The sequence below is a fragment of the Myiozetetes cayanensis genome, unplaced genomic scaffold (assembly GCF_022539395.1).
Source record: "Myiozetetes cayanensis isolate MyiCay16 unplaced genomic scaffold, myiCay2020 scf2-11, whole genome shotgun sequence".
Lineage (NCBI taxonomy): Eukaryota > Metazoa > Chordata > Aves > Passeriformes > Tyrannidae > Myiozetetes > Myiozetetes cayanensis.
This window is the reverse complement of record NW_026087411.1, coordinates 5,238,289-5,256,772: the sequence shown is the minus strand read 5'-3', so window position 1 is coordinate 5,256,772 and position 18,484 is coordinate 5,238,289. Positions and strand designations below refer to the sequence as shown.

The 18,484-nt window shown below is 39.4% G+C and overlaps 1 protein-coding gene across 12 annotated transcripts in view; it reads right to left on the bottom strand.

The window, feature by feature from the left end:
* Nucleotides 1-18,484, bottom strand: part of EHBP1 (EH domain binding protein 1) — a 210,109-nt gene that overhangs the window by 45,524 nt on the left and 146,101 nt on the right. For 7 of the 12 annotated variants that reach the window (XM_050316897.1, XM_050316898.1, XM_050316899.1 and 4 more), the window contains 2 exons: nt 7,478-7,625; nt 128-244 (listed from right to left, as the gene is read on the bottom strand). In XM_050316897.1, coding sequence (XP_050172854.1) covers nt 128-244; nt 7,478-7,625 — 265 coding nt within the window. The remainder of the gene's footprint in view (nt 1-127; nt 245-7,477; nt 7,626-18,484) is intronic. The other 5 variants (XM_050316904.1, XM_050316905.1, XM_050316906.1 and 2 more) reach the window with 1 other exon arrangement.

Genomic DNA, 18,484 nt, shown 5'->3' with positions numbered 1-18,484 from the left:
GGGTTTAAAAGACCTGAAAAGGCAGAAGGGAATAAATCCGACAGAGAGACAAGCAGCACAACAGTACTTTTATGACGATGGAGTGTTAGTCATGCAAAATACACAAAATAGCCATTATTTAAATTACCCGTTGAATCAAGGTCATTTTCTAGGTTAGTAAGTTCATCTCCACCTTCAGTAACAGAGCATTCAGGAACCTCCTCGTTAGTATCTATCTCAATATTATCATCATCCTCATCCTCATCTGTAGGAACATACAGCATTAAGGTTAGTATTTTCATATGTACATGCAACACATCACTAAAAAAAATGAATGCTTTAGAGGACAAGCTGAGTTATGATAAAAATGCAAATAACTGAATAAGTCTGGAAAGAGATTTCATTCTGTCCACTCATGGATTTATCTTTAAACTGATGCAATTCAATAAACACATGGGGGTCTCTGCTGGAAACTCTTGCTACAATAGAGTCTGGCCTCAGCAGTGGCTGTTCTTTGTGCTGAAACTCAGTCACTTGAGTCAAAATAATTTCCCCTAGGCTCCCAGTTCTCCATAATGCAGAACGGGTGCCAAAGCTGGCACGTGGCAGGTTTAGATTGGTCTGGCCAGCAGAAGGACTTGCGAGGGGCAGTCTCCTGAGAAAGGCAGCAGCTCCAGGTACTGAGTTCCCAGATCAGTGGGACTTGCTGCTCCTCATTTTGCTCGGTATATCACAGAGCAGTGATCACTGTACCTTGCCTATCACTTTTGATGCAAGGAGGCAAATTACCACCTGGAACACCATGCTTAGTAAGCATCGATGTCAACTGTAGCAAGGGCACACTCACAAATTGCTGCTTTCACAGAATCACAGAATGGGGCAGGTTGGAAGGGACCACAGTGGGTCATCTGGCCAACCTTCCTGCTCAAGAAGGGTCATCCCAGAGCACATTGCACAGGATTGTGTCCAGATGGTTCTTCAAAATCTCCAGTGATGGAGACTCCACAACCTCTCTGGACAATCTGTTCCAGTGCACGGTCGCTGCACAGTAAAGAAGTTCTTCCTCATGTTCAGGTGGAACTTCCTGTGGATCAGTTTCTGCCCATTGCCTCTTGTCCTGTTAGCTGGTACCACCAAGCAGACCTTGGCTCCATCCTCTTGGCAACCTCCCTTCAGATACTGATGGACATTGATGGGGTCCTCTCTCAGTGGTCTCTTCCCAAGGATGAACAGGCCCAGCTCCCTCAGCCTGTCCTCAGATGAGAAATGCTCCTGTCCCTTGATCATCTTTGTCACCCTCCGCTGGACCCACTCCAGGAGCAAAGTGTCTCTCTTGTCCCGAGGAGCCCAGAACTGGACACAGCACTCCAGGTGATCCTCACCAGGGCTGAGTAGAGATCATCCTTAGGGATCACCTCCCATGACCTGCTGGCAGTGATCTTTCTAACACATCCCAGGATCCCACTGGTCTTCTTGGCCACAAGGACACACTCCTGGCTCATGGACAGCTTGTCATCCAACAGGACCTCCAGTTTCTTTTCCCCAGAGCTGCTTTCCAGCAGGTTGGCCCCCAGCCTGTACTGGTACATGGGATTGTTCTTTCCCAGGTGCAGGACCCTGCACTTGCCCTTGTTGAATTTCAGAAGGTTCTTTGCCCATCTCTCCAACCTGTCAAGGTCCTTCTGAAGGGCTGCACAGCATTCTTGGGCATTGGCCACTCCTCCCAGCTTTGTGTCATCGGTAAACTTGCTGAGGAGGCATCTACCCCTCCATCCGAGTCATTGATGAATAAGTTAAAAGTGTTTTACTGCACTACTTTTAATCAGCATTGTTTGTAAGCTACATGCACTTTAAATAAAAATTGTAATTATATTTTTATGGGATCTTTCTACAGAGTTTCTCAGAGCAGTTTATGAATATCACTCATAAATGAGCCCCATAATGTTTCATGAAGTAGGTGATTATTATAATTACAATTATGATGATGATGTAGGTAAATTATGGCACAGAAAGAGTAAGTAACCTAAGGAAGATCAAATAACAAGTTCTGAATTGTGAAGCAGATCCCAGAAAAAATCCTGACTCACATTTTCAATACAAATATAGAATGAAATTAAAGTACATAAAAGCTAGATTAGTACTTTCAAAGTAAGTAGATGCATTATGTTTACTCACTTTTAAATCTCATATCAAATGCTATCTACACTTGTTCAGACTTATACAAACATTTTTTTCTTATGTATGCATGTGTGTAAAAATGATAAAATAGAGTAGGCTGGAGTGTGTCTGAAGAAACAAGACATATAGTGACTAAAAGAACTTTAAAACACCTAAAATAGGAACAAATACTGATTATAAATACAGAACATGAGTGCACCCAAATACCATATAAATAAAAAGGATCCTAAACATAGTACCGAGATGCCATAATCCTGAATAGCAGAAGTCTGGACTGGGATTGGTGCTGATCACTTACCATCTGTCTTGTAAACACATTAAACCTCATTCCCAGACCTGAAGTTTCCACTTCAGGCCCACATTGCTGTCATCAAGATCATACAACTGTGTTTTCTTTACCTCTTTACCTCCACAGCTCCTGTAATTCCCGTTTTAGGAGCCTGTTGACTTTTTTCATGTCTACTACTCTTTTCTAACCTGGGACCTGACAAATGGCGCTTCAGGTGTACAAGTTGGTGGGTGGAAACACTCCTGACTCTGCATGACATCCTCTCTGTTCCCACTTTAATTCCCAAGGTGATCCTGTTGTTTCAGGTAATACAGAGGTAGGTGAATAAAGCAGAAGGGCACAGCGTGATCATCATGAAGTGGAAAAAGGGATAAAGGGGTAAAAACCAGACTGAAAAGAAAACAGAGAATGGTAAAGCAGCAACGGCAACAATCTTGATGGTTTTGAATTTCCTTCAAAGCACCTCTACTGTTTCTGATGAGGAGACAAACTTCACGCATGACTCTAAGTTCTTCAAGATAATGTTTGAGAAATTCAGTGGCATTCGGGCCGTGATCCCCTCAAACACACTTTGGAGCTCACAGGGGCACACTCAAGGCATGACCGGGCTACTAAGGACATTTGGAAGAGGTAGAAGAGTGAAAGAGGGACACCATTGTGGCAGAGGGAAACCAAATCCACCTCCAGCCTAGAAGCAGGCTTTTGGAATCACCCAAAGGAGTCAGCTTGCAAGGTCAGCTCACAAGTACCAGTTATCCCACAGGATGCTGGATGTGTCAAAACAATCTAAACAAGACGACAGGGTTTAAGACTCCTCCACACTAAGGGAATGCTTATATTAGATTATTTGATTTTCTTTAATTTAATATAGCAAGATGAGGTCAGAGGCACTGCCTTTGACACTGCCATTTTAGGAAACAAAAGAGATGGCAATGTCGAAGATACTTGTTTCTAATATCAGATAATGACCTGACCTAGTATTTCATTTAAAGTTGGTAGACTTTGACTGAATATGATTATCAGGACATTTACACTTTATTTAAAAAAAAAATCAATTAAAAGCAGTAATTGGAAGTAATTTCAGAAACTTTCAAATATCTTTAAAAATCTAGATTCCTTGATTGAAACTACTCTAGGTTTTGGTTTTTTTCCCAGGGTTTTGTTCTTCCAGTGTATTAAAAGGGAAATGTGTTTAGGGAGCATGTTACAACAAGATTTTGCAATTATAAATGATAAAAGGAACAACATGACGAAGAGATAACAGACATCTTTTATGAAAAGAACAAATTGCTAATGTGAAAAACTAAAAGCACTTGGTCTAGAACCAGGGCACATATTTAGAAGAGGACTGAAGAATTGCTTCCTTGAAAAGTATGCAAATTTGAATCCTAGAAAGACAGCAAGGCTTTACTATGTCACGAAGAAATGAACAAAATAAAAGATAAAGGATTAAGTCCAGAACTAAACAGCACTGACAATTTACCTACACAGCATGGACTGCAGCTTGGGCTGGAGAGAGAGAAATAAAGTATTCTTTGGAACCAAATGGAAATTGCAGAATGTTGGTGGAAAAAGATCCAGAGGCATTTTATAGCTCCTACATTTTACTATTCCGATTAAGGTCAAACCAAATCTGTGGTTAAAACTGATATTCTATTGACTTGGTTTAAGCTTGTCCACTAATGAACTAGTTGCAGCAGACTGCAACAGTTTCTAGATTAAATTACAAAGGAGTAATTTTCATGGAGAAGCAAAAGCATTGATGGCGGCTGGATCACGTAACTGGGAAAACCATGTGGAAGCTGCAACTGGAGTTGCACAAACAGTACTTGCTGTTCAGGGAAGATATTTCCAGCCTTCAGGATTGTCTCTGGGAAATCCTTCAGGCTTGTGGATATTGAGATATTTAGTTTATTTACTTTCAGGTACAGAGTTTGCTTTAAGGCTACAGGATGTGACAGAAGCCTCTGAACAGTAATAAAGGCAACAAAGGTGGGGAATGGAAGAAATGCAGAGTTGAAATACTGGTTCCATGTACAAGAAATTAGATGTCAGGACAAGAAATTACAGCAGTAACTGCCAACAGATAGAAATACTGCCTTTTAAAAATACTAAATTGAGGACTTAACACTGTTTCATGAGTTGGAGGCTTTGCATAATGAGTAAGCCTGTGCTACTATGTACATTCCCTAAAAATCATTGCCTCAGAAGTGAAATCTTGAACATACCCTGTTCTGTCTGTTGTTCCCTCCCTTCACTGCCTACTCACCACTCCCAGATCCGAGCCACATCCTCACAAAGCATGCCACCTCAAATGAAGGATGGAGATGTGCCAGGGAGCAAAGAAAGCACACTACCCAAGTCCCAAACGAGCAGACGGGTGTTCCACTGCACATATTCCTAGATAATATGTCAATTCCTTTGTCCTGCTGCTGCTAGGAAATTTGGATTTCTATCTTGATACTGTCCCTGGATCCATCTCAAGGCATCCGCTTATCGGCCTGAAGCTAGTAGGACATCTAATAAATTTGAAGCTGCCATCCCAAACCCTCTGGCAGTTGGCAGGAAGAAGTATTTTCTGTCTCACATGCCAAATAACCTATGGAAAAGACTGGATTTTGTAGCTAAGGATGCTGCTTATCCAGGAAAGTTTCAACTTGCCATAGGCATTTGAGTTTTTCAGACCATGATTAAATAAAGCCTTTTAACAGAGAATACTGCACCACTGCCAAAGCATGAAATTCTTAATGAGCATATAGAAACAATGAAAGAGATCACATTTTTACCTACAATCATAAAAAAGAGTTAGTCTTTAAAAACTCCAAATCCCAAAGCTGAAATGTCACTTTTTTTCAGAAATAACTGAACTGAGAGAGAGGAAAACTATTTTGTACATTCCCTTTTTGTAAAATAAGAAGTAATTGTAATCAGTGCAGAAAAAGAGATTTATGAAGCATAATGGACAAGAAAGCTTGGAAGACAAAAGATATCACAAGAAGCTTGTCTTGGGTATTCTACACGGAATACAAGACTGTAACAGAAAAAACCCTACTACATGTGAATGCAGTTAGGGGCAACATTCAGAATCCAGTTGTAATAAGAAGACTGTTTAATTATATATTAATTTTTGGTGTAAACTCAAAAATGAAAAAAGACTAAACCCAGAAATAATTCTAATTCGTTTGCTTTGTTAAGTGTTGGTGCCATGTCACAGAACTACTACATTTTAGAAGAATGAATTTCTTGAATGGAGATCTAGTGTGGCACCTAACATTACCAGTGGTGTGGTAGAAGTATGTGGAAGATGTGCCATCCTTTTTGAGAAGGAGAGAAAATGCTAGAAAATGCACATCGACATGAAAAGAGCAAAGAGGAATAAAACAAGACCGGAAATAAAAATTTCAAGTCCAAGAGAAGTTCAAATAGACCGGCCAAACTACTGTAAGGACAAAGAAAAATCAAAGCAGGAAATACAAATAAAGGAGATAACTCAAAGCATGCAAAACTAGAAAGCTGTGAAATTGTTGCATGGATAAAACCCAACAGGTATAGTGGTGATAACTTTATAAGCGAGTTGTCACCAGTACTGATACTGTCTGCTTTAATACTACTAAACTCTTCGGGTCATATGCAATCTCCCTCCATAAATACATGTTTCTTTTAATACATATACACAGTTACCTCTGAAACTGTTCACAGTTTGAACAAAGGGCAGGAAGAGCAATGGCAAAATACAGAGGAAAATATGAACAGGAAGGCCATGTCCCAGAAAGCAGCACACTGAGATATTTAGCAACACTACAAGTGAGTCACTGTGACAAAACAGGATCACTGCTGTGCAGCTGAGCACTCAGAGTACCTTACTTTGAGGGAAGATATGGCAGGAACAGCTATGCAAGGCATGATGAAACACTGAGGAGGAAGTAATTAAATAATGTGGGATGGGGAATCATAAACCGTGAAGAGGGATGAGGAACACCATAGTCTGTGTAATGTCCAAGGACTGTGTTGTTTGGCTCAGCCTGTCTTACTGCCTCCCCAAAAAGGATGTAATTTCCCTATTTACCACAAAAGAGAGCTTGGTTTACTGGGCAAGGAGAGTAAAACTGAAGACCAAACCCAGAGGGAGATGTACAACTCACTGCTTTCTTCTCAGTTTTAAATGGCACAGAAGTGTAGGGTTTAGGGTGCAACAAGACTGTATTTAAATATTTATGCATATAAAATACATAAAGTAGAGAAGAAATAAATATTTTTATTGAATCTACATGCATTGTGAGCGTAAAGTTGGATTTTCTTTACACTTCAGCTTATGATTACGTGTTAGTATGAGAAACACTATTTCCCCTTAGAATATGTAGAAGACATTAAAAGAACAAGAAGCCTGCACTGCAATGTGTGCTCAGCACCCATTTGAGTTTGAGTGACACTACATTACTCCAGCTCATAGCACTGGCAGGTATATGAATTTTAATGACATTTCAAAGTCAGTTTAATAACATTATAGTAATATTACAACACAAAACCTGTAAATGCAAGTGGTATGTCAAAAGACTGCCATTTAATATCAAAAGGTTGTTGCCCCTGCCTCTTACAGGCCACCTTTAAAATTCTCTTCCAAGCAATTTTTTGAAGACATTTAATACAAAATAACTTTTCTTAAGTATTTCCAATGTTGTTTTCCCCCCAAAATTATGTCCATTCTCCTATATAAAAATATATATTGAAGAGAACCAACAACCATAAAATTCTAAAAAAACTGTGGGTAAGGACAAATCTGTAAATAATGGGCCAATATGAGCTACTTGTTCACAGAACATATTTTTTCTTTCGACCACATATATGTTTCTCTTGTAATTGTTGGAAATTAAGCGACACAACGCTGATTTAGGAAACACATCTACAGCCAGGTCTTTTGATACGTTCACCTGGTGAACAACAACGTTTTGAAGTGTGAATAAAAGTGATACCCAAAAAGGTCTCTGGTTTCTAGGTTGCCATAGGAATAAGATACAAGGTTCCTCAGCTCACCTCCAGATGCCTTTGACCTTTCTTTCAACTTTTCTGCAGCCATTTCACTGTAGCTGGGAAGTTCTGACATCTTCACTCCAGATCGAGCTTCTGCTATTAGCTGACGAGCTCTCTCTCTCAGCTGCCGACGCCGCTCTTCATCTTGCTGCTAAGATATATTGAACAGTTGCCAACTCAGTAATTGACAGAAATGCAATTTCATTCTCAATCTGATCATCATGATAGGAACTGGTTTACAGCATGGTGCTTGGCCCACATTATAAATAGGACGCTCGATATCAGTTGGGTGTCACACCACAATTTTTAAAGACATCCATGCATCAGATTATTTTTTTTTAAAGCATTCCCCAAATTATTACTGCATTAGAAACATAATGATTTGCAATGTAAAGCTTTTATAAATTATGTTCTATAAAAATACCTTGATGAAAATTCGCAGACACTTCAGTCTCAAAGTAATCACGCTTAATGAGTGATTTGAGTGAAGTTTTACCGTGGCTATAAAATGGTTTTAGTAAATTGAATTACTCATTTGAGTAGTACTCTCTCATAGAACTGAAATGAGAAGCCAGATGTTGCTCTGGGTTATCCAAGCACCAAGCTGACTTCAAAGTGTGAAGTGGCATCAAATCTGAGACATGTTCTTCGACTTCAATGGATACTTTCAAAAAAAAATAAACTAACGAAAATTACTGAAAGAACAATAGGTGTTCTCAGAGCAGAAAAGACTTTGCATCATTTAAAAGATCCTACTAGTGGGGCTTTGGTCAGTAATTAAAGAGATCATACTGGAACCATGCCATGTCCTACTAAGGCTCGTAACTTAAAAGCACAATAATATTTCAGATACATAAAAAAGCAAAGATCTGCAGCATCACATTTTGTAAACTACTAACCCACCATATTAAAAAAGTCTTAATAAAAAGAGGTGTTTAAACATATCTATAAGAATCCACGAAACCATAAGGGAAACCATTTCATTTTTCACCTTAAACACGGGATTTTTTCCAAAATTAGGACTATTTTTCCTCTCCCCTCTATATCAGAAATGGTCATAAGCACAACAAGGCAGCGCCTGGCTTGAAGTCTAACCTGCCAATAATTTCATAATATTGACATAATGACCTGGATAAATCCCAGGTACGGGCTGTTGACCTGAACTAAGTGGAACATAACAAACTGCCTAATTTTTGAGAGCCATCCTGGCAGCCTTCCCACCAGCCCAGAAACTTGAGCATCCCACACCTGCAGACACTGGTGAGAGCTGCTGCTAAGTGCTATTTAGTTCAAGCAATCATTAATAAAACAAGCGCAAAATACTAATTAGGTACATTTTATCCATTTCCATGTAAATTGTTTGTTTGTAGCTATTTACTCAGCATTGTTCTCAGCACAATAGAAAAAATGCAAATGACTGAATCAGAATGCAGCCCTAATGGGACTTTCTGTTTATAACCATTAGCCCAGAGGTGTGCTGTAATTCAATCCTCAAGCAGCAAGATTTAGCCTCATTAACAGCTTGCATGGGCAGGTTACAACTCATAAAACCCTACAGTAAACAAAGTATATGGACACAGCACAATATCTCGCCTCTGAGTGACAGAGTCCTGATTCCCTATCAGATTGCCTGGATTTGCTTTTCTCCTAATGTCCTCCCCTGGAAAGACAATTCTGCCTGGGCCCTGCGAGGCAGCAGGATGGCACATGGGCTTTGTTTGCTTTCTCAGCCTTTTAACTTTCCAGAAGGCACAGAGCAACAGTTCTATCAAAAATTTATTTGGTAAAGTACACATTAGAAAGACAACTAGAAAGCTTCCCCCCCCTCCTCCTATGCACTATAATAAATCAATTTAATTTAATTTCTAGTCAACCAACTGACACAGCAAATGGTTTTACTTTGACCCACAGTATTTGGTAACATTAATTACACTGAATTTTACATAAAGAAAACTGCTCAGATTCCTAATATTCCCAATTCCTGCAACATAGGAACTTGTGGGTTTGATTTAAATGACATTTAAGAAGGAACGTGCAAAATTAAGCTCCCGTATGGTTTAATGTCAAACAATTCAATCTACTTCAGCACATGCAGTTTAAAACAAGGTCAGTTAAGTGTTTGTGACAAAAATGCCCTAAACTGAGCAGGCTGATTTCTCCCCTCTCCTTTCCTCCCCTCCTCCTGAAAGAGAACTTGTATCCTGAATTATTAGCATAGTCATTAACATCCCGGGGATCTCCAAGCAAACACAGATTACGATGGCTTGTGTTTGTGCTGATTAAGCCAATCATCACCAGCGTATAAGAGAAAAACTGGCCTAGTTCTTGCTTAAATTCAATTCAGGTATTTGAACCCTCGGTTGCTGAGCTTGGCAGGAGAAACGCTGGTGGAAGGAGCAATGAAACCGAGAGCAGAAAAAGTAGATAAAGTTTTTGAGGTACACAAAAATTATTAAACAGCATATCAATCTCCCAGAATTTGGAAAGGAAAGTGCTCAGAAGAGTTATGGAGGCATGAGCAAAGATATTAAAAAAATCCCAGGCAACATGAGGAGAAGCACTGCACCAAGAAAGGACCAAGCAAACACACATACAGTGATTTTTTTTCCTGTACAGCTGAAGAGAAAACTCAGTAAAATCTTTCACCCTCTGACATGGATCTGACATGCCAAAGAGACGTTAAAGTTTGCTCTGTTATTTTCCCCCCAAATACTTCGTAATGGTTTAAAGATCTGCCATGCAGATGCACAGCAAGGAAAACTTCACTATTTAAGGACAAACTCTTCAAGAATAAGTAATGTAATTCCTTGTTTCCCTCCTATAAAAATGTATTGGTATGCAATTTTTATATTTCACAGTTCACTGACATCTCGGCAAGCTTTCTTCCACTGCTTCAATGGTGCTACTTTTAATTTTATCCTCCTTAGTCCTAGTAATTAAAGTGATCAGCAGTGGCATCCCAACGGCTTTGACACAGCTACAACCCCCTAGCTGACTCCGGCTTTTAAGGGAAAGGGAAGAAAAAAAAAGGACGGGAGTTTCATTTCACTGGAACAAGAAAATCAAGCTTCTCCAATCCTCAACTTTATCCAATTGTTCTTTCAGCAGCCTTTGGATCTTAAGAAACAAATAAAAATGGCTGCCATTAGGGGGTCCTGTTTGTACTCGCCGCAGACGGCAATGACTGACATTACTTTGGCCAAAAATGATGCCGTGGATTTGGGAAGGTGAATTCGAATGTGAAACACTGGCAGGGCAGTTTCTGAGATCATTACCCGGTCAGTTGAGAGCTGATCAACTCAATAAAATATTTAGAGTGGTGGACTCTTGCAGAGGAAAAAATAACCTAAACACCCACTTAAAAAACATCTCCTTAAATGACAAAAATTCTGCAATCTTCTTGCATTTTCAAACAAAAAAAACCCCAAAACCAAAAACCTTTGCCAGGGATTTTCAGTCCTCCTGGGTCGAATTTTGGGAGGATCCAAGCTGACTTTACACCAGAAGTCTGATAATGTATGATCCTCTCTCTATAAAAAAAATACAGCCTGGTGAACAGCATTTACTTGATGTCTAGAAAGAAAATTCTTTACCGTGTCAACAGATTGGGAGGAAAAAAAAAAAAAGTGGTAAAATAGTTACACACCACAGCAACAAAATCAAACCAGAATTGTACCTATGAGGGGGAGTGATTCCTGTAGCTGTAGGTTTCAAAATGGTTCGTGGTCAGCCCCGAGTGCACAGAACATCTAAGAGAAAGAACTTGACTGCCACCTCTTTCATCATTAGACAGGAAGAACGGCTCTGTTATTAGCCATTCAGAAAGAAAAAGACTTCTGTGCTTGTCCAGAGGCAAGGATTACCGAAATGTACCTATTCAGGATTACCAAAATGTACCTATTCAGCTAGTAGAGAAGACAGAATTTAAAAAAAAAAAAATTAAAAAAATAAAATTACACGAGCTCTGAAGGTTTGAGCAGGCTGGCTTGTACTGTGACCTTCATCGGCTCTTGTTTGAGTAAATAGGATTTGGGATGAAACATTAAAACTGTTTAACAGATCTTTTCAAACCATTTCAAACTTTTCTTATGTTGGTTTATAATATAACCAGACATGCTTGTAAATGGCCACACCTGCTCATTCCTCTGGGGATGGCCTGATCTCTGCCTTTGCTAACAAAGAAAGGACGGGAGGAAAAAAAAAAATCAGCCTTTCTTGTTGCAAAACAGAGTGGAAAGTCAAAATCTTTCTCAAGTTTGTCCCATCTGGTCAGATTAAATCTTTGATCACCCTGGGGACCGCATTTATGTTTGGTCTCTACCACCGTTTTCAGAACAGCTCAAAATACACAGGTAGTGAGCAAAATATGGATTGCTAAGCAGGGAACACTCGGCATAAACAAAAGTGGCTTTGGATTTCTGTGGCCAGTCAGATCCTAGGAAGTGGTAAGCAAACACAGACATAAACATCTTAGGTATTTTCTGCCTTATGCCCAGTGGCTACATCAGCTACCTTATTACCAATAAACTGCATGTAGCTTGAAAATATTTTTTTCATGAATGCACATCACAAAAAGTATCAAACTGTTTGTCTTAAGTAGCTATTGGCTTACGAGCTATGGCACTGATGGACTGATGAGACTGAATGAAAACAGAAGTAGCCCAGAGTCTAAAACTGGAAGAATCACAAGCAATGTCTTAGCAAAGCTGTCCTTTCTAAGAAAAAAAGGCTCCCAAAATTCACAGTAAAATGGGGTTGTGTGGCTGTAAAATGGAAAATATTCCTCTAAATTACGGAGGTTTTTAAAAGAAACAGCCAGCAAATTTTTTTTTTTTTTAAATTTTTAATATAATCTATGTTGTTCTGCAAAACCTACAATTCATTTGGTACAGTATTTCTGGTGTAAAGAATGCTGGCTGTAGAAAAACAATCCACTGATAATTTAATTCCTTGTGTCGTTGTGAAACTGAAAAACTCTTAGTTTACTGAATGGAAAAAAAATATTTGAAAAAAAAAAAAAAAAAGAATGGCTGACTATGTAAGTATCACCTTGTGCTACATCCAAGGCCTCTTGCTGGTTGTCTGGCTGCTCTTTTGTAGGCAAAAAGGAGCTGAACGCTCTCTGGCTCCTTAGATCTGGTCCAACAAATGCACTGCCAGTCATGCACACGGATCCAGCTTAAAACCCAGTGTGAGCCTAAAAGAAGCTAGTCAAACTGGCACCTACTCATGCAGAAGTAGATAGATTTGTCATGACAGGCTGATTATTCAATGTAAAGAAACAGTTTAGCTTTTCTAATCTGGTACAAATACATCTTTCTCAGAGAAAAAAGTAAAAGGTCTAACAGTTCAAGTATTTATAAGTAAAGAAACCAACAAAAAAAAAAAAAACGTAACGTCAAAGTGAACCACAGGTATTTCTGCTGGAGCGTTCCGCAAAACAGCCCCAAAGTTCTGTTCAGATAAATAAGATTTAACCCGTTTAACCATTTGGGAGCCGCACATCTCTGCGGCGACAGAGGCGAGCAGCTCTGTTTCACACTGCACTTGGCTCTACGGCAAGTTTTAAGGACGGGCTGAAATATCCAATTCCAAGAACACTTTCTGTTTTCCTTCTCTTCCCGCTCACCTGCGCCGACACGAAGAGCGAGGCGCTCTCCCAGCCAACACTGTGAGGGCAGCCCTGCCAGCCCACAGGGCTCCCAGGAAAGATCATCGAGAAAGTCGACCAAAACCAAAAGCAGAGACAAAGTCCTCCGCTAACTTCTTCCCTGGAATTTTCCCTGCTTAGGCAAGTTTGTGGTCTCCCCCATCCAGGAAGTATAATTAAGGCCAACAATCACCTAAGGTGCTGGGAGATCTAGAAGCTTGTTCTGCCTGTCATCATGACTGTCAATGCTATCGGAATTACCCACAAACAGGGTCTCAAGAGTGCAGGCTGAGAAGTATTCCGAAATAGTGCCATCACCCAGACAGGGCAGAACGTCCGAGCTGAGATTAATAGACTAAAGATGGTGTTTTCTGCGCCTTTCCACTGCTGAGTTACAGGCACAAGTTAAGAAACCTGCTTACTCATTGTAGGAGTCAACATTCGTCGAGCTCCACTTAAGGGATTTTCTCTTGTGTAAACTTGACTTTATAATTTAAAAAAAAAAAAAAAAAAGGAAAAGAAAAGGGAAAAAAAACCAAAACACAACAGTGGTGTTATGAAACAAAGACTTTTGGCAAGTGTATGGGATGTGTAAGCTGGAGAGCAGCATCTCCCAGACTGCCATCCTGGGAAGCTTCCTCCTCAGGCGGGCAGCCCCGCGCCAAGGGAGGGGGGACTGCCCTCCTGAGGAATGCTCCCGGCTCACTCCCAGCCGAACAAAGCCAGCCGGCTGCAGGGGGCCTCCGAAAGTTGGTTTTCCTCCCCCTCTTCTCTTAATTTTTGGGGGAGGGTAACGAGATCCCTGTCTGCTTCTGTGTGATGAGAATGAAAAGAACAAGTGCTAACCCTACATCTCCCTGGACCCTATTTTGCTGGTGATTTTTTTTTTTTTTTGAAAATGTCCTGCAAACTGCTGGCAGGTTTTTTTAATGGAAAATACCAATCGCCTAAGATCTATACCTAGCCTTTTGCCAATAATGAGAAAACTTCACCTTCTGTCCCCAGCAATTCTTAGGAAATCTTTTGCTGTTATTCCTACAAATCCAATTACAGATTGTTGAGTAGCTAGTGGAGTAAGCTTATTGAGGAGTGTCACATCACTAAGTCGTGCGTATGTGTTTCAGTTTGTAATGTGGTCTGAGCCGCTGTAGAGGTGTCAACTTAAAATGCAAGTAAGTAGCAGAACAGGGCTAATCCCAGCCACTACTCCCCTGCAGCCAAATTGTAGCGCAATGAATGACAGTGGAAATGCAAAGATGCCACTGTGCTTATCACACACAGCCAGATGGTGGACCTGGATCAATGCACACATGCCACGATCAATGCATTTGATAAAGAATTAAGAAGAAAACTGTACATGTTATCAAAGAACTTGTACATGGCATAATTATGATTCTGCATGTGCTTACTGATGATATTGGAGACTCAGAGGCAGGTGATAATGAAACTGATAGGAAGAAATAGCTTAAAGGCTACAGCATATGGCCTCAGCACTAAGAAATCTTGTCAAATAGTTCAGAAAGCTTTTTTAACTGTTATTACAGGCTGCTCATAGTGCAAGCTGGTGGCAACGTTTTAAATTTTTTTTTTTTTTTTTTAAACATGAAATGTCAAAAAGTTACAAAAGCTGTACTTTTCAGAATGGTTCAGAAAATAATTAAGATGCTATTGTGTTTTAAACATGGCAAAAAACCTACAGGTAGAGAGAGCATTCATAGTTTCGGAAGGGTTGGGGGGGTAGTTGGGCATTTTAAAATATATATAATTCCGTGATTCCTGAATAAATGTATTTAGACTTTAAGGGGGCTTGTGGCAGTTTAAGGAATGTATCTGGGTAGCAATTTGTATCCAGAACACCAATTTCTACAGATATAGTTTCGATATTATCAACATGTCCATATTATTGAAATGTATCAAAATGTACTCTCCACCAAATGGAGAGTATTTCCCTGTTCGGGTTTGTGCTCTGTCAGCTGCGTTACAGACATCTTGGATGTGAAAAAAGGCAATTAAAAATTTGTGGAAAATAAAGTCTAAAGTAATAAAAAAAAAATTTATAATGTATAAAAGGTATCTAAAATACAAATTCTCATGCTCCAGTTGATAGATGAGCTGTCTAATCAACGCCTGGACGTAACTTAAGTGCTCTCATTAGTGTGAAGACCTTCAGGCTAAATAAGACTAAATCCCTTAAAAATTGCTTCTGCAATAGAAAAATCCCCCTTACCATTTTCCTCTGCCTAAATCATATCAATTAAAAAGAGAGAAGGGGAGGGAGGGAGAGAGGGAGGCATTTTCACATGACTTTGTTTTAACTGACACTCAAAAATCTATCTTCTGGATCCAATTTAAAATGTTTCAGCAAAAAAAAAGTTCATTAGCAATCCAAGAAACAAAAAAAAAATCACATCGAGTTTAGTTTCTCTTTCACTTTAAACCTGAATCTTTACTCAGGGATGAGGCACGTAATGCCCATTCAATCCTTCACCGTAAATTCTTTTTTCAACCCCAAACATTTAATCAACATTGCAGTTTTACACTAAGTGATAAAATTTATTGAAATAATCCTCCAGAAGAGTGAAGCGCAAATTTTATTTTCACTGGGCTGAGGAGGGACACTCTCCCTCTCCCCCCCCGCCACCGCGGCCCCGCCAACCCCCGAATTTCAATTTGTCCTGACAAACCATTGGGTATTAAATTCTAAAGGCACGCAGAGTGCATAAAGAACTGATGGCTTGATTAGCTCTTGTGGTGCAATTGAAGGAGCTGTCTCTCTCCCCGCTTCTCCATTTTGAGAAACACTTTGATCTTCGTTCAAGTCAATTCATGAACATCAACTGACAAGACTGCATGAAACACCCCAATGGTTAGGCCCAAACTCGTAGCAAACTATTTGGTTTCATTAAGGCTTTAGGAGAAGTGACCAGTGACAGTCCTTTCATTCAGAAGCCAACAGGCAAGTGACTATTTAAACTTTAATGTGCACAATGTACTGCTGAAGGCCACTACACCTATAGTCAGTCACTCAAGTATGAATGCCTTTACCTACTATTTTGTGACATGTGAACTGCTAAGTGCAGCTGCAGTCTCATTAATGCATTTGCCCAGATTTGTTTGTGGGACTAAATAGACGATTCACAGAATTTCTGGTGGGAGAAACAACTTCTATCTTCAAAGGAAGGTAGAACAGTAGGTGCTATGTAAAAGCCAGTGATTAAAAAAAAAAGACTGTGTTTTTACATGCAGTAATTTACTCGACATTTGCACAAACGTAGCAGAAATATTATCTGTTCCGGCTGAAAATATGAAAGAACTTGAATCACATCACCCGTAAAACGCAGAGTATTCGGGCTGGTGTCGAGCTTTGCTACAGTACACTACTTACACATCACTCTTCCCCTTTTTTTGTTGTCCTCTCCAAAGAGTCCCACTTCAAAGAGCTCATTTTTGCACCAGTTCCTGTCAATGCAGGTCAGAAACACTAAAGTGGAAAGTGGCTGCAGTGCCGTGGCACAAAGAGTCTCCGCGGCTGAAATCAAACAAAGCCCAATTAAACTAATCATAACGTCCCAGTGAACACAAGGAAGCTCACCTGGTATTTCTGGACTTCTTGTGTGAATTCCCAACTCTACTCGGTACTTGGTACTATAATTACCCTGACCAAAATACTGTGAAATTACTGCTCTGATCTACTAATGGCTGCAAAAAATCCCGTCGCTGTGGTTCCATGCCAAGGGGCCGTAGCAAGGTGGCGCAATGCTTTCTGACAGAGACGACAACTTCGAAAAACTCAAAAGGGAAAATTAACGGGATGTGGTTTATGTTGCCAAGGACTGTTCATTAATTACCAATTTAATCACTGCTGGAGGCATGACATTACAAAAATCTGGCTGAAAGTTCTAATAGATTATGAAGACCACCTAAGAAGAGTGACCAAGAAATGTACAAAACAATTAATACTGTTTCACTGCTATCAAAGACACTCAGATTATTTTACATCAAGTGAAGCAAAAGAATTAGTAGCTTCACAGTGCCACCACTAGGAACTGTAAATACAATGGCACACAATTAGTAATGCACATGTGACTTTTCGTTCAAGGCATATATCCTTGGGAAAGCCAGAACACGATAAGGAGAACAAAAGAAACATTTTTAAATGAAATGAATAAAGATTTTAACTCTACCCTTGTGCATGCTGAGCAAGAACAGAATAGGCAATGCAAAATACAGCTCTAAGTAATGGCGATATCATCCTGGGATTCACAACAGCGTGTACTGAACATCCACACGGAAAACGTCCACAGCTATTAGCAGCGATAGAAAAAGAGCATTCCAGAGGCTGAGAAACCCGGGTCTCGCTTTGTGCACAAAGGGACAGCTCTGAAACGGAGATTTATGGTGCTTTTTTTTTTTTTTTGCTAATATTTATAAATGGGGTAGAAGATGATAAAATTTGCGAACTCATTTTGTTCAGATGATCGTAAAATTCTGTTAACAAGTTGACAGTCTATTTTCTGTCAGCGTTCAAGTTAATTGTATGGCTGCACACTGTGCAGCACCTTGAATTTACAGCCACATAGTAAGCAACTGTGTATTTATATATTTAGGTCAGATGCTTAAGTGGTGTAAATAGATACAGTTTATGGAAATAACAGCAATAAAATTCAGCTGAGAAACTCAAGCATTTATATCTAAAACTAAAACGGCTAACATTTGTCTTGCATTATCAAAGGTTATGCTTTACTTAGGAAATCCCTCCTGGTATAAAACTGACAGTGCATACTAATTCTTCTTCAAAATTAGTTTACTTGCACTAATTGATTTATTTTCCCAGTTTTGTCAGGGACTTATCTACAGCAATATTTTTGTACAGTGAAATATCACAACTTCATAGTAAGAAAGTGCTTAAGCAGATCAAATATGAAGTCAAAAGATGTAGAACCTTCTTGGAAAGTTACAGATTCTTTTTATTTTTCGTGCCTTGAGTAATGTTACATAAAACAACTTGCTTGTTCTTGCCATCAAGGAAATGAGATCAGACTATCTCAACCTTAGCTTGTCGTTATAAAGAAGTAAATATCAGGTCAGTTGTGGTTTTGAAGTGTTCAGTAAGCAGGTCTAACCTTCATTTAAATAAAAGTATATTATTAAAACTGCTATAAAACTTGGAATGCTCATGAAATGTAAATACTCTACAGTATAGTCTTATCAGCTTACACCATATTTAACCACTTTATGGTGACATACAGACAAGACATATAAATGAACAACAGGGAATAAGTTACCAAAGCTTAGGGATTACCAAAATAATGTTCAATCTTTTTGCCAATTAGATGGTAACTGCTTCTTTGTAATCTCTG